General features: G+C 38.8%; 1 protein-coding gene across 3 annotated transcripts in view; it reads left to right on the forward strand.

Moving 5' to 3' along the window:
• The first annotated feature begins 550 nt into the window (after nt 1-550).
• Nucleotides 551-14,241, forward strand: part of EHHADH (enoyl-CoA hydratase and 3-hydroxyacyl CoA dehydrogenase) — a 43,162-nt gene continuing 29,471 nt past the window's right edge. The window contains exons 1-4 of one of the 3 annotated variants that reach the window (XM_023750595.1): nt 551-1,105; nt 5,472-5,575; nt 11,661-11,833; nt 13,758-13,869. In XM_023750595.1, the coding sequence (XP_023606363.1) occupies nt 11,729-11,833; nt 13,758-13,869 (217 nt within the window). In that variant the 5' untranslated portion in view covers nt 551-1,105; nt 5,472-5,575; nt 11,661-11,728. Of the gene's footprint in view, nt 1,106-1,241; nt 1,408-5,471; nt 5,576-11,660; nt 11,834-13,757; nt 13,870-14,241 lie in introns of those variants that run through there. The other 2 variants (XM_006084829.3, XM_023750596.1) reach the window with 2 other exon arrangements.

The following is a 14,241-nucleotide window of genomic DNA, read 5'->3' on the forward strand; positions in this document are numbered from 1 at the left end:
TAGAAATGCTTTCCTTTTATGGATGTAAGTTCACTCTTTTCCTTTCCATAAATACCCTTTGCCTTTGTATTCTAATTGGAACACTATTTGGTTTTCTGCCTGAGTCAGTGATTCCCCAAAAAGCTATTGTTTTCTATCTCAAATAAATGCTTGTTGCCTCTCACTTCGAAAAATCTTTAATTTTTTGTTTAACCATTTGAATGATCTGGTCCGGACACTGTTGAGTTCATTTCTCACACAGTAGTCCCCTCTCTCCTGGCAAACTTCTTATACGTATTTACCCAGAAATGAGGGGTTAAGTATCAGCTCCTATGAGCTCTACCTGATGTAAGCAGTTCCTGAAGATAAACATAAAGACATGTGAACGGTAAACATAAAGGCACTGCCCATGACATTGTGCAATTTTTTTGTTTTTATTTTTTGGTCAATCCTCACCCGAGGATATTTACCCATTAATTTTTAGAGAGTGGAAGGATCGGAGGGCGGGGGAGCCGGGAAGAGACACATCCATTGGTTGCCTCCCACACATGCCCCAAAGGCCCAGGATAGAACCGGCAACCAGGTACATGCCCTTGACCAGGAATGGAACTCTTGACCCTTTGTCCAGTGGCCCCCCATACTCTAACCACTGAGCGCCACCAGCATGTTAGCATCTGCTAAACTGTCTTGCCACACTTAGATTCGGCCCATACGAGCCCAGAATAGACTCAGGCAGTTTATTATTTACACAGACAGCAACAGAAAGATCAGCATGGTATCCGCTCCCTGTGTCCCTAGTCCCACAGGCGGACACCACACAGGAGGGCTAGATGACAGATGACGGGAACCCGTGGGCCCTTGTGTTGTTGAGGAGCAAGGCGGGGCCAGCACTTGCAGGAACCTGAGAGTGAGCGCCCTCTTAAACTTTAAATTTTACAGAGGGTTGCCCAAGGGGCAGAATAGGGGTAGGAGGTAGTCGCAAAGCAGAAAGTTCTGTGTTCCCGGAAACTAGGGAGACATGAGCAATGACTTGTGTCTGACTCCTCCAAGTGGGCCAGGGGATTGCAAACCTCGACTCGCTGGCAATTCCACCCATTTTCCATCGTCCTCCCCAATCGACTTGGGGGTAGGAGCAGGGAGCGGAGCCAATACAGAGAAAGAGGGGATGAGCTTTTGCAGAGCCCAGGGCTGGGGTCCGACTACGGGGGTAGAGCCGCGACGGAGGATGGGCGTCGGGAGGCGGCGCCGCGCTCGCATTGGCCCAGCGGGCGCCCCTCCTCGCGGGGGCCGGGCGCGCGGGGAAAGAAGCTCTGACTGCGGTGGGAGGCGGCGGCGACCCTGGCACCGAGGAAACATGGCTGAGTATTCGCGGTTGCGGGGCTTCCTGGCGCTGATTCGCCTCCGAAACCCGCCGCTCAACCCAATCAGGTAACGGGCTCGGGTCGCTTCCAGACTGGGTTCGCTGCGGTGCGGGCTCTGACTCGCCCCGGCTGATCTGAGAAAGACCCAAATGGAACGTGGACGTATGCCAGGGCCTTTTACAAATAGGTTACCTTGGTTAATCTTCGCAGAGAACTCCCGTTCCCGTTTCACTGGGAAGGGAAGGAAGGAAACCGAGGCTGAGAGGCAGGCAGATGGCTACGGAGTAGGGGAGCTGGACGGGAACCCGTCTGCCTATGCCAACTTCGTGCTGAGCGCTCCTCCTTGCCTGCAACTTTGACTCCGCAGGCCTGCTTTCTATTCCAAAGGTCTTCGTGCAAAGCTGGCTGGACCTTGATCCCTCACCTCCCAACCTCCAGTCGAGGCCACCCACTAAAAGCGTTAGGAATCCGACAGTGTGGCTTCACCTCATACAAAAATAAATAAAGGCCCTCATGAATGCCAACGCAGTGAGGAAAGGAGAGTTGCGCCCTGGCCCAGAAATGCACATTTCTCCTGGTAGTTTCTAAACCTCCAGACCTTAGCCCTTTAGCAGAAGATCCTTGGCAGCGTAAGCCTAAGTAGCATTTTCTGAAAAAACTGTGCACTTTATCCTCTTTCATTCCATCACGAGTACCTTTTCGGTTAAACTTTGTAACCCAGATTTGTGCAGTGCTGTCTGCATTACTTTGAAAAGTGAGATTAATGCGCTTTTATGAAAATTAATGAAGTTATTTTATAGGTTTGATTCTTCCATATCTCTGAAAAGAGTATAGTGATCGGCCCTAGGAAAAAAGGCAAAAGACACCCCTCCACAGGGAATAGGATTAGCAGAAGTTATAATTTAAATGACTCTATAAAGTATATAGAGAAAGACCTTTGTTTAAATTCTCATCACATGCTGCTGGAGCAAAAAGGGACTGAGATGAGGAGACCTGCTAATTTTAACTGATTTTTTATCCTGTCATCAGATTTGATTTTATCATTAGTATTAATATTTATTCTTTTTAATATGAATAATTGCATTTAATAATACAAAAGAATTGCAGGAGTAAAACCACACAAGGATGACATGTTCACTTACTTGCCATTCTCAGAAGAAAGCAAAATATTCATTATTTTGGTTTTGATGAAGAAACACATCAGCAATATGATTACATATACGTTTTGGGCTTGTCTGTATTGTGATTAGAATTATTAGATATTAGAACTGCCTGCCTCAACCTCTGCTCTGAATGGGAAACCATGCCCATCAGGAATTTGAGGGGGAAAGTTCCACAGTCTAATACCCATAGCTAAGAATATTTTCCTATAACTATTTTTAATGTTTAATATATTTAATCCACTGTCACCCACCTTGCAGGAGAAATGTTAGCGTCTACCTCATAAAGTTGTTGTGACGTTGAAATGTACCGGAGGTTATAAATTGGCATTTAACAGAGGTTAATTATCATTGCTTCTATTCATCAGAAGCCTGTTACAACCCCTACCAACAGGCCCTGCTGTTCAGGAATCATTTCAACTTCATGGAGATTTCCCCCTCTTGGGAATAAATACTTTCTTGCTTTTTTTTTTCTATCTGCATCTGAAGTTCTGTTTTAAGTAGAGTATATATCCCGGAATGTTCATCCAAAAAGGTTCCCAATTTTTCTTCTTTTGCTTTGTATTTTTCTTTTTCCTTCCTTCCTTCCTTCCTTCCTTCCTTCCTTCCTTCCTTCCTTCCTTCCTTCCTTCCTTCCTTCCTTTTCCCTTCCTATTTCTAATTTTATGTGGAAAATTATCTCTTCCTTGCCCACTGAGAGATTCTTATTTTAATATTATTTTGGCCCAAACAAATAGTTTAAATCCTTCTTTGCTAATTTAGCCAGCTGTTTTCTTCAATTCAGATGAATGCCAACCCTCTTTACAAATTAGTCTGATTACTAGGCCTGTCTCCCAACGCACTTTTTTTTTTTACTATAATTCACTCAGTAAGAAACCCCATGTTTTACATTGCAACCTAAGACATACAAATACAGAACTGAACACAAAGTTTCATGAAATAAAACTTATCCTTACTTGTCATATAGCTTGATATATTATATTTTCTCTTCTATTTCTTTGTTTTAAAAAGAGTGCTCGTCACAAGCCACAAACTTCACTTGATGACATTTGGATTTAAAATGAAAATTCACTAAAAAGACCTCCTATAGTCACAGAAGCTAAAACGTTTTGGTCAGCACTCATGAAAAGCTATCTTTACTCTAGACTCCATTTTTCCATACCTGAAAGGGGAGAAAATAATTTCTTAATCTCTGGGACCTTGACATTGCTACCGGCCGTGGTCCCTTTCACTTGGCTTGATGCTAGTAAAGCTGTATCTGTTACAGCCATTTTCAGTTTGCTTTTCTCCCCTGTGTTTGATTTTTGCAAAATTGACAAGAACATTAGAAATAAAAGAGCAGGGGCTAAGTGACATGGGAAAAGCCAGCCTCTTCTCAGTGGCACTGATTAAGTTCATTTGGGCTCATTTTGCAGCCATCGTTTACCCAGAAGGAAATACATGCCTTTTGGACTTCTTCATACTATGGATGGTTCAGAATCTGTTTTTCTTAGCAGATTTGGTGTCTAATTAACAATCGAAAGCAAGAGGTTTTGTTAAATAAAAAGTAATTAGAGAATTATCTTATTTCCTTTATTCCCTGAGGTTTTAACTCAGAGTTGCTGGTCTGAACCATCTGGCTTTTTGAGAAGTTTATGATTGTTTTTCATTTTGTATTCATATTTTTTCACCCTGTATGCTCAAGAACAGACATTTCATCCAGACTACTCAGAATTCCATGGCAGAACAGATTAGACTCTGGTTCTATTATTTTTCCTCGAAGCAATTCCTCACCACTTTTCCTAGGTTCTCCTCCTTCACCATCCCTTGGCACTAATTGATTCCCTGCTTCTTGACATAATTCTTTTCTCTTGGCCTTTGTGACTTTGGGCTCCCTTAGTACTGAGTCACTCTGCAGAGCCTCTCCCACTTCTTAAAAGAGGGTGTATCCAGAAGATCTACTCTCACTTCTCTTTTCTTTCCTGTTGGCAGGCATTTAATCACAGCTTTAACCATCTTCTCTGTTGATGACTCCCTCATCAACTGAAACTTGACAAAATCTACTACATGTCCTTTCTTTCCCTGACCTTGCCTTTACCTGCTAAATTAATGTTGAGGATTAGGTTTGACTGTCAGTGACAGAAAACTCAAAGTAGTGGATTAAACAAGAAAAAGTTGATTTCTCTCATAGCAGTGTCCTGGAATGGTATGGCTGCTCCACAATTGGGGACCCCAATTCTCTCTTTGCCCTGCCATCTTCAATATATGGTCCCACCTCTTGGTCCATACAGGCTGCTCCTGGTCTAACCATCACCTTTTCATTCCTGCCAAGAGTAGGGAGGAAAAAAGAAAAAAGTATACCTCGTCCTTTAGGACCCTTCTAGAAAATTGCATATGCCAAATCTGCTTCTATCCCATTGCTCACAACTTAACGCCTTGGGCTAACCTTACTGCATAGCAGGCTGGGAAATGTAGTCTTTATGTTGGGCAGCTATGTTTTCAGCTAAGAACCATATGTTTACTACTGCTTTGAAGAAGGTGGGGAGGTAGGGATATTTAAGGTAACTTGCAGCCCCTGCCACATCTGTTTCTTTTAGAGTATTTCAGTTTTCTTATATTTTGCCATTATGACAAATTGGTACTCCCCTCTGAACTTTCACACACTTTCTTTGTATCTATTATAGCACTCATCTTAGTGTGATATTTTGCTGTGTATATGTTGTTCTCCCTGGGGTGTTACAAACACCTTTCACTGTATCTAGAAGATGTACAATAGTATTTTTAAATTGATTAGTGCTGATTCTAAGTGTTCAAAGTTATAGCGGAGTGCAGAAAAATGCTATTTTTAAAAGTTCAGTGCTCAATTCACTATAAAAACTAGAGTTTTTATCCATTGTGTATGTGTTTAATTTTTCATTGTTAGGAAATGGAAAATCTCTGAGATGGTAGAAATTTAATTCTGACTAATGCTTTCATTTTTTTTTTCTTTTAGCATAGCTGTCTTCAACGGAATAAAAGAGGGACTACAGAAAGCTATAACAGACCCTACAGTAAAAGCCATTGTGATTTGTGGAGCAAATGGCAACTTCTCTGCAGGTACCAGTACCTAACCCTCTCCTGTTATCTCTGGAATGCAGCCTCAGATTGATACTGCACAAGCTGTCCTTATGGGTAATACCCTAGTGTGGATAATGGATATGGGAGACTTGAGTGGGAATGAGAAACTGTGGAGAAAGAGACTGTGGAATTATAAGAGAGACCTAGAGAAGAGTTTGACTTTATTCTCTTTTATATTGGATTGGACCTTTGTAAGATATTTAGTTGTAGACTTGATAGCTGTAATACCTGTTTGTATATACCTGCTGGTATATACCTGCTCTATATATCTTCACCCTATGTGAACTTGAGCAAATTCCTTTAATCTTCTGACTTTCAATTATATTATGGAATTGTACACTTGAAACCTATATAATTTTATTAACCAATGTCACTCCAATAAATTTATTTAAAAAATAAATCAATCTCTCTATTTTTAAATAGTTTTTCTTAAATATATTTTTATTGATTTCAGAGAAGAAGGGAGAGGAAGAGAGAGATAGAAATATCCATGATGAGAGAGAATCATGGATCAGCTGCCTCCTGCATGCCCCCTACTGGGGATCGAGCCCGAAACCCGGGCATGTGCCCTTGGCCAGAATCGAATCTGTGACCCTTCAGTCCGCAGGCCGACACTCTATCCACTGAACCAAACCAGCTGGGGCATCAATCTCTCTATTTTTAAATTAGATACAATAATATCTATCTTGATAGGTTTTTGTGAGATTGAGATAACATATCTGAAAGCCTTTAGTGCAGAGCCTACATGTAGATGTTTAATAAATGTTATTTTTATTTCACACAGTCTTGAAATGAAGTTCATTTTTCTTCTGCTAATCACCTATCTTGGTGATCATGACACTTTTCACTGGGTTATTCCTTGAAGATCCAAAATTGTTGACAAAAAATATGGCAAAAGTATCTGAAATGGTGATTCAGTGATATTTGTGACATCTGTCCTCTTTTCCCAAATGAATATATTATACCCTTTGACAAAGTCACATGAATAGGAGGGCCTATGTAATCTTACTGTAGCTAGAGGAATTTAACATACTAGTATGTTAATGGTAGCCTGAGAAGAAACATATATTGGAATTATGACAACAGATAAATATAAATATGATACCCATAATAATTATCATTTATCTTGCCTGCTATGTACCAGGACTATGTAGGTTATTTACTAATAATGAAAATAGTAGTATTTTTCACTTATTATATTTTAATCCTCAATAAATAATATAATCTCTATTTATAGCTGAGAATGCTGAACCTGAGAGAGATTAAAATAATATGATAAGCATAAACCAGCTATTAAATAGCTTATTCAACTCTTTGAAAACTTAGGACATGGAGAAAAGGATCAGAATTATGGGGAACTTGATATTTCTTTGTTAGTAAGGAGATAAAGGGTGTTCCAAAATTCACGCAAGAAGTAATTTTGATAGAAAACACAGGTTTATAATTAAAAATTGTAAATTTTTTATTGATTTCATAAAAGTATACAGTATAGGGTTATGTATGAAATAGCATATCGGGAAAATGGGCCTCCACAGCTGGCACATACGCACTCTTTTGTTGAAATTTTCCATGACCGTTTTGCATAAATGTGGCTGAATTTCGATGAGGCTCATTTTCATCTTGATGGCTTGGTTAATCGACAAACTTGTCGCATTTGGGGTTCAGAAAATCCACGAGTGATTGTTGAGAAACAAATGCATCCACAACGTGTCACTGTTTGGTGCGGATTTTGTGCTGGAGGCATCATCGGACCATTCTTCTTCAAAAATGTGGCTGCTCAGACAATTGGATTTAATTGAGTGCGTATGTGCCAGCAAAGCCGTGGAGGCCATTTACCCGATATGCTATTCCATACATAATTCTATACTGTATACTTTTTGAATCAATAAAAAATTTACAATGTTTAATTATAAACCTGTGTTTTCTATCAAAATTACTTCTTGCGTGAATTTTGGGATGCCCTTTATAAGAGAGAGAATGTAGTTCAAGTTTAGGGCAGAAAAATATTCTTCTAGAAAAGCATTAAGAATTGTCAGATTTGACTTAGTGGATTTATATAGAGCAATGTACCTAATAATTGCAAAATAATACATTTTTCTAAAATCTGCAACATTTACAAAAATTTACTAGCTATTGGAACATGAAAGCTAGTCTCAATAAATTTTCACTTAGAATAGGTTCTCTGACAACAATGCAATTAAACTAAGCATCAATAACAAATATATTACTGGAAATTCTCATGTTTTGAAATGAAATTGATCTCTCTGAGTCAAAGCAGATATCATAATAGAATTTAGAAAATATTTTGAACTGAATGATAATGAAAACACAACATATATAACAACAAATACAGCTAAAACAAAACTTAGCAGAAATTTTATAGCCTTATATAATTCAGGAAAGAAAAAAGACAAATGTAATGAGCTAAACATCTGTATCAAGGAACTAACAAAACAAACAAACAATAAAATAGATCCAAATGAAGTAGAAGGAAGGAAATAATAAAGAGGAGAAATTAATGAGATAGCAAACAAATGTGAATCAAGAAGATCAACAATGTCAGAAGTTAGTTCTTTGAAAGACTAATAAAATTGACAAACCTCTGGAGAAGTTGATCAAGAAGAGGAAAAAAAATGACAGTAAAACAATGTATATAAGAAATTATATACCAAAGTGTTATCACTGCAGATACTGTGTAGCCTTTAGCAAAGATAATGAAGACATTATGAACAAATAGAGGACTATGTAGCCCACCAGAATTGACTAAGGAAGAAATAGAAAACTCAAATAGATTGGGGTTAGTGGTTGGGACCTCGATTCTTTTCATCAATGCAGAAAAGATTTTAAGGTCAATGAAAATGAAAGGAAAGTGAAGTGGAGTTAATGGAAGATATACTCCAAAGAATTGGCAGGCCAGTCGAGAGAGAGAGAGAGAGAGAGAGAGAGAGAGAGAGAGAATGAGTGGCCGGGCTGCCTAAGCTCACTGGGAAGTCAGAGAAAAGGGGGCCTTGTAGGCAGGTTAAGGGGGTTAGCCCGGGACGAGACAAGCTGCTGCTGCCCATTGCTCCCCTGGTTGCAAGTCTTATGGGGTCCCCTAGAGGTTGGGAGATACATGCCAGTGGGGGAATGGCCTGGACATGCTCCTTGGAGGGAGAGTGTGCGTTGGGTCCTTTGTCCTGAGCGTATTTATTCCATTATTGCAGGTGGAAATCTTGGGGGAGGTCTCAGGTTCAATACAGATATCTGCAAGGCCATTCTTCCATGAATCTCGGAAGAATCCTTCCTTGCCTCTCTGGCTCTTTCGGTTGCTAACAATTCTTGGTTGCCTTGGCCTGTTTCTGCATCACTCCCCTTTCTACCTCTGTTTTCCTGTGGCCTTCTCCCCTGTGTCCAAATTTTCCTGATCCTAGATAGATCCACCCTAATCCACTATGACCTCATTTGGAAAGACTCTATTTCCCAAAACAGGTCACATTCACTTGTTCGGGAAACATTATTCAACCCAGTACACTTCCCAACTCATGTTTTGAGACTAGCATAACCTTGATACCAACACCTGTCAAGGACAATATGAAAAGCAAAATTATAGGCCAATTTAATTCATAAATACAGATATAAAAATCTTAAACAGTATATTATAAAATTGAATCTAACATATATAAAAATGTAATATATCGCTTTTATCCTAGTACTACCAGATTGGTTAGACCTTAGAAAATTAATGTAGTTTCAGCTTATTAAAAAGATTAAAGGAGAAACAATCATGGGTGTTTCAATAGATGCAGAAAAAGCATTTGATAACATTTGTCATGCATTAAAGATAAAAATTCTTAGTAAACTAGGTATAGAAACGATATGTCTTAAGCTAAAATATTCACTTTTAGAAACCTACAGCAAACCTCAAACAAAATGATAACTTGGCAAGTTTCCTTATGAGAAAAGCACAAGACAAGGCTGGCTGCTATCCCCATTTGTATTTGATTTGACATTGTGTTCTAGCCCTGGCCAGCCCAGTAAAAAAGAAATAAGAGGTATCAGGATTGGAAAGGAGGAAACAAATTTTATTATCCAGATGATCGATATGATAGTGTTTGTAGAAAAATTAAAGATATCAGAAAATTATTAGTATTAATAAGAGAATTTAGCAATTTTGCTGGGTTTAAAATCAATAGCATTTTTATATGCCAGAGATAGTTAAAAAGTGAAATCACTATACTCTTGTCTGTGCCTTGATTTCTCTACAATTAGGATAATAATAATACTAACCTTGTGTGGCAAGTAGAAGAAGGTATAACATTTAAGAATGTGGGCTGAGTTCAAATCCTTAGCTGGTTGATTAATGTATAACTCACAAACGTGTATGCATTTTACCCTGAGACTTACCAATTACTAGTTATATGTTTGAACTAGTCACTTAACCCCTCAAAGCCTTAACTTCCTTACCTGTATAATGGGGATTGTCATGCTACTCAATGTAGGTGTTAAGAAAATTACACGAGACAACTTGGCACTATGCCTGATGTATTTATCCAGTAAATATTAGTTGCTATTATTACATGAAAAACCACTTAAATCTAAAGTTATAGGCATGATAGGCTTGAGATTCAGTTGAAATTCCTCTTGTTTCTCTAGAAACAAATAAATCTAAATAATAATGATAATACTAGAAATATGATGAAATATGGTGGGTTAGTGAAAAGGAGCATGATCCCTGAATTGATACTAGATGAGGAGCAGGTAGAAAAATGAAAAAGAAAGACAAATAGGCTGAATATGAAATTAACTTGTATCAAGCTTAATGTTTTCAAAGAATACTTAATGTTATAGGGAAAGAGCTCACTATGTATACCTTTATGTGAAAAAAAAAGGAAAATATAAAAAATATATATTATAGTGAACTTCCATTTAATTCTCACATCAGTCATTTAAGTAGGTATTGAGACAAAGGTTAAGTAACTTACTCAAGATCCCAAAGCTATTTATATATGTGCATTGGGAAAAAACTAAGAATTCACCAAATATTTCATTGTTATTTCTGTGGTGATATTTGGGGTGATCTTTAGGTTCTTTATATATTTTGTGTATTTTTCAAATTGTCCATAATGTATGTTATTTTTATAATTAGAAAAAGCAATAAATGTTGTTACTGTTATTGATAATAAAAAATCTACAACAGAAACATAATTCTAAGCTGGTTGATTAACGTATAACTCACAAATATGTATGCATTTTACCCTGAGACTTTCTATTGTAATAACTCATGCCTGTAACAAAGAAATGGCTTGAAAATGCTATGAATAGGATTAGTGAGCAGTATCATGCAAAAAATGGAAGGGGATGACTCAGTCTCAGAATAATGCTCGTTGTAGGAGAATCTCTATTCCCTTTCTGTAGTGCGTGGCTATAGGGGTAAGCCTGGGACTGACCTGTTGGCAAAGCCACAAACAAGTCCCAGCTTAGAGGGCACAGCCCTCTTAGCATAATTAGGCTTGACCTTATGACGCTTCCTAGATCTTATCTGGGTAGCTAATGAGCTGTGGGAGGTGCACAAGTGCTGTCAAAACAAGTGAAACTCACAAGAACATTGTAACTATGGTTACCACTACCTTGTTTACCTCTGACTCTAAAATAAAAGCTCAGCTTGCCTCTGCATCTCTCTCTGTGGCCTCAGCCAGGCACAGGAAGATCCATCTAGACCTAGCTTATTCTCTCTGTTTATCTTTTCTCCATCCTTCGCCGCCCTCCCTCAGGTTTGCAGAACCCTTGGCTGAACTGGCTCTGCACACCTTTCTTTGAGCTTTTTAACTTTTCTAAAGGTAGAATTGCTACCTAGCATATGGAGAGACAGATTTTAGAAGATTACAGGATTCCTAAAAAGATTTGAGAATTTTCTATCAATCTACATTTTCCAGCTATTTTTGTTCTTTTACTGTGTCTCCACCTAAAAGATTGTTTCATGGCTCTAAAGAGATCTGAGATTCCTTAAAAATTATCTGGTACCTTATTGTTATGTAACAAAGCCCACCTCTTTCTCAACTCTCTTTCCTTGTCTTTGTGTCCTTAGGTGCTGATATCCATGGCTTCAGTGCACCTGTTACTTCTAAGTTCACATTAGGAAATTTAGTAGATGAAATGCAGAGAAGTGAGAAGCCCCTGGTGGCAGCAATCCAAGGCATGGCTTTAGGAGGCGGACTGGAGCTGGCCCTGGGCTGCCACTATAGGATTGCCCATGCAGAGGTAACAGCTGGGTTCCATGCGGGACTTGGTATGTGGGGTTTTTCTTTAGGGCAAGCTCTAAATGTAGTTATACGCATCCAAGGTGATCATTTTAAATAGTTTACTGGTTGACAAATCTTAGGCTTTTCTAGCATGGATGCTCAGCTATTGTGCACCAGTTCAGTGATAACTGGTTGTTAAAATCTTGAAATACTCTAACCAGAGAGTAACCGGCCAGGGCTCTTGGACCACATTTAAATGGCTAGAAGTGGCATATAAGGACTGAAGCTCACCTTCTTAACAGTGTTGAGGTTGCTGACTCTATTCTCCTCCTCCTCCTCTTCCTCCTTCTCTTTCTTCTCCTCCTCCTCTTTCTCTTCCTCCTCTTCTTCCTCCTCCTCTTTCTTCTTCTCCTCCTTCTTCATCTCCTCTTCCTCCTTTTAAATTTACTTGTTTAAAGTGTACAATCCAGTGGTATATTACTATATTCATAGAGTTGTGCAACCATTACCAAAGTTTATTTTATTTATTTATTTATTTTTAATCCTCACCCGAGGAAATTTTTCCATTGATTTTTAGAAAGAGTGGAAGAGAGAGGGAAAGACAGAGAGAAACATTGATGTGAGGAGAAACACGTCGATTGGTTGCCTCCTGTATGCGCCCCGACCAGGGCCTGGGCCAGGGAGGAGTCTGCAATCAAGGCACGTGCCCTTGACCAGAATCGAACCCGGGACCCTTCAGTCCACAGGCCGATGCTCTATCCACTGAGCCAAACCAGACGGGGCCCCAAGCTGATTTTAGAACATTTCATTACCATAAAAAGAAACTTCATTTAGGAGTAATCCTCCATCTTCCTTCTCCCTCAGTCCTAAGCAACCACAAATTTACTTTCTGTCTTTATGGATTAGCCTATTGTATAAATGGATTATACAATATGTTGTCTTTTATGACTATCTTCTTTCACTTAGCCTAATGTTTTCAAGGTTTACTCATGTTGTACCCTGTACCAGTACTTCATTCCTTTCTGTGGCTGAACAATATTCCCTTGTATCATATGCCGCATTTTGTTTATTCATTCATCAGTTGATAGACATTTGGGTTTTCCTACTTTCTTAGCCTTAATGAGCACTGTGGAAATTTGTATACAAGTTTTTCTGTGGACATGCTTTCATTTCTCTTGGGTATATACCCAGGAACGGAATTGCTGGGTCACATGGTAACTCTGTGTTTAACTCTTGAGAAACTGGCAAGTTGTTTTCCAAAGTGGCTGCACCATTTTTCCATTCTCACCAGCAATGTATGAGGGTTTTGTATTCTCCACATCCCCTCTTACACTTACTATTGTCTATCGTTTTTATTGTAGCCATCCTAGTGGGTGTAAAGTGGTATCTTGTGGTTTTGATTTGTATTTCCCTGATGGCTCATGACATTAAGCATCTTTTCTAATGTTTCGTGGCCCAACTGTAGCTCTTTTTTTGAGAATGTCTATTTAGATCCTTTGCCCATTTTTAATTGGATTATTTGTCTTTTTATTATTGAGTTGTAAAACTTCTTTATATAGTCTAGATATACAATTAAAAAAGGTTCTCTCCCATTCTGTGGATGTCTTTTTACTTTATTGGCTGATTGGATCTTTCAGGACTCTGTAAAGCTGTTTCTGGAGACTATTATTTTTGTTGACCAAGACAGGTCATAATAGAGTCAGAAAAAAAATGTGTAAGATGCTAAGGATGTGTTTCAACATAAAGACTTGGGGGACAACACAGCTCTTTTTATGCTGTTAATTAAATTAAGCGAGAGGGTATGCAGTAATTTGCCTTGTAGCAACTCTTGCTGAATTCTATGAAACAATGTTTTTGAGAGTTTGGGAAATCCAGGGGAATGCTCATCTTTACCCTCTATGTCATCTCATTCGATTGACCATCATGCCTTTAAACTTTGATAGGCTCAAGTTGGCTTCCCAGAAGTCAAATTGGGACTTCTTCCTGGTGCAAGAGGATCCCAGCTTCTCCCCAGGCTCATTGGAGTTCCTGCTGCCCTTGATTTAATTACCTCAGGTCAGTATAAACCCTGCCAGCAGTTGTCTAGGTCAATATGGGGAACGGGAATAGGATTTAGAAAAATCTTGGCTTCACCATTCCATACCTATGTGATCTTAAGAGGATACTTCAACTTTTTTTAACTGTCAATGTTCTCACCTATAAAATGGAAAGAATACCTTCTCCGACAGCTTCTCAAATGTTACCTTGAAGATCAAATGTGAGTGTCTTCTAAATTAAAGTATATACAAACTGCTAATCACATTGAGGTGTTTTTTTTTCATGGTTATGTCCTCTTTCTTTTTTAAAAAGAATTCTTTATTGTTGAAAGTATTACATATGTCTCCTTTTCCCCCCATTGATCTCTCCCTGGCCGCTCCCCCCCAACTA

Source organism: Myotis lucifugus, unplaced genomic scaffold, assembly GCF_000147115.1.
Source record: "Myotis lucifugus unplaced genomic scaffold, Myoluc2.0 scaffold_14, whole genome shotgun sequence".
In the NCBI taxonomy this organism is placed as follows: domain Eukaryota; kingdom Metazoa; phylum Chordata; class Mammalia; order Chiroptera; family Vespertilionidae; genus Myotis; species Myotis lucifugus.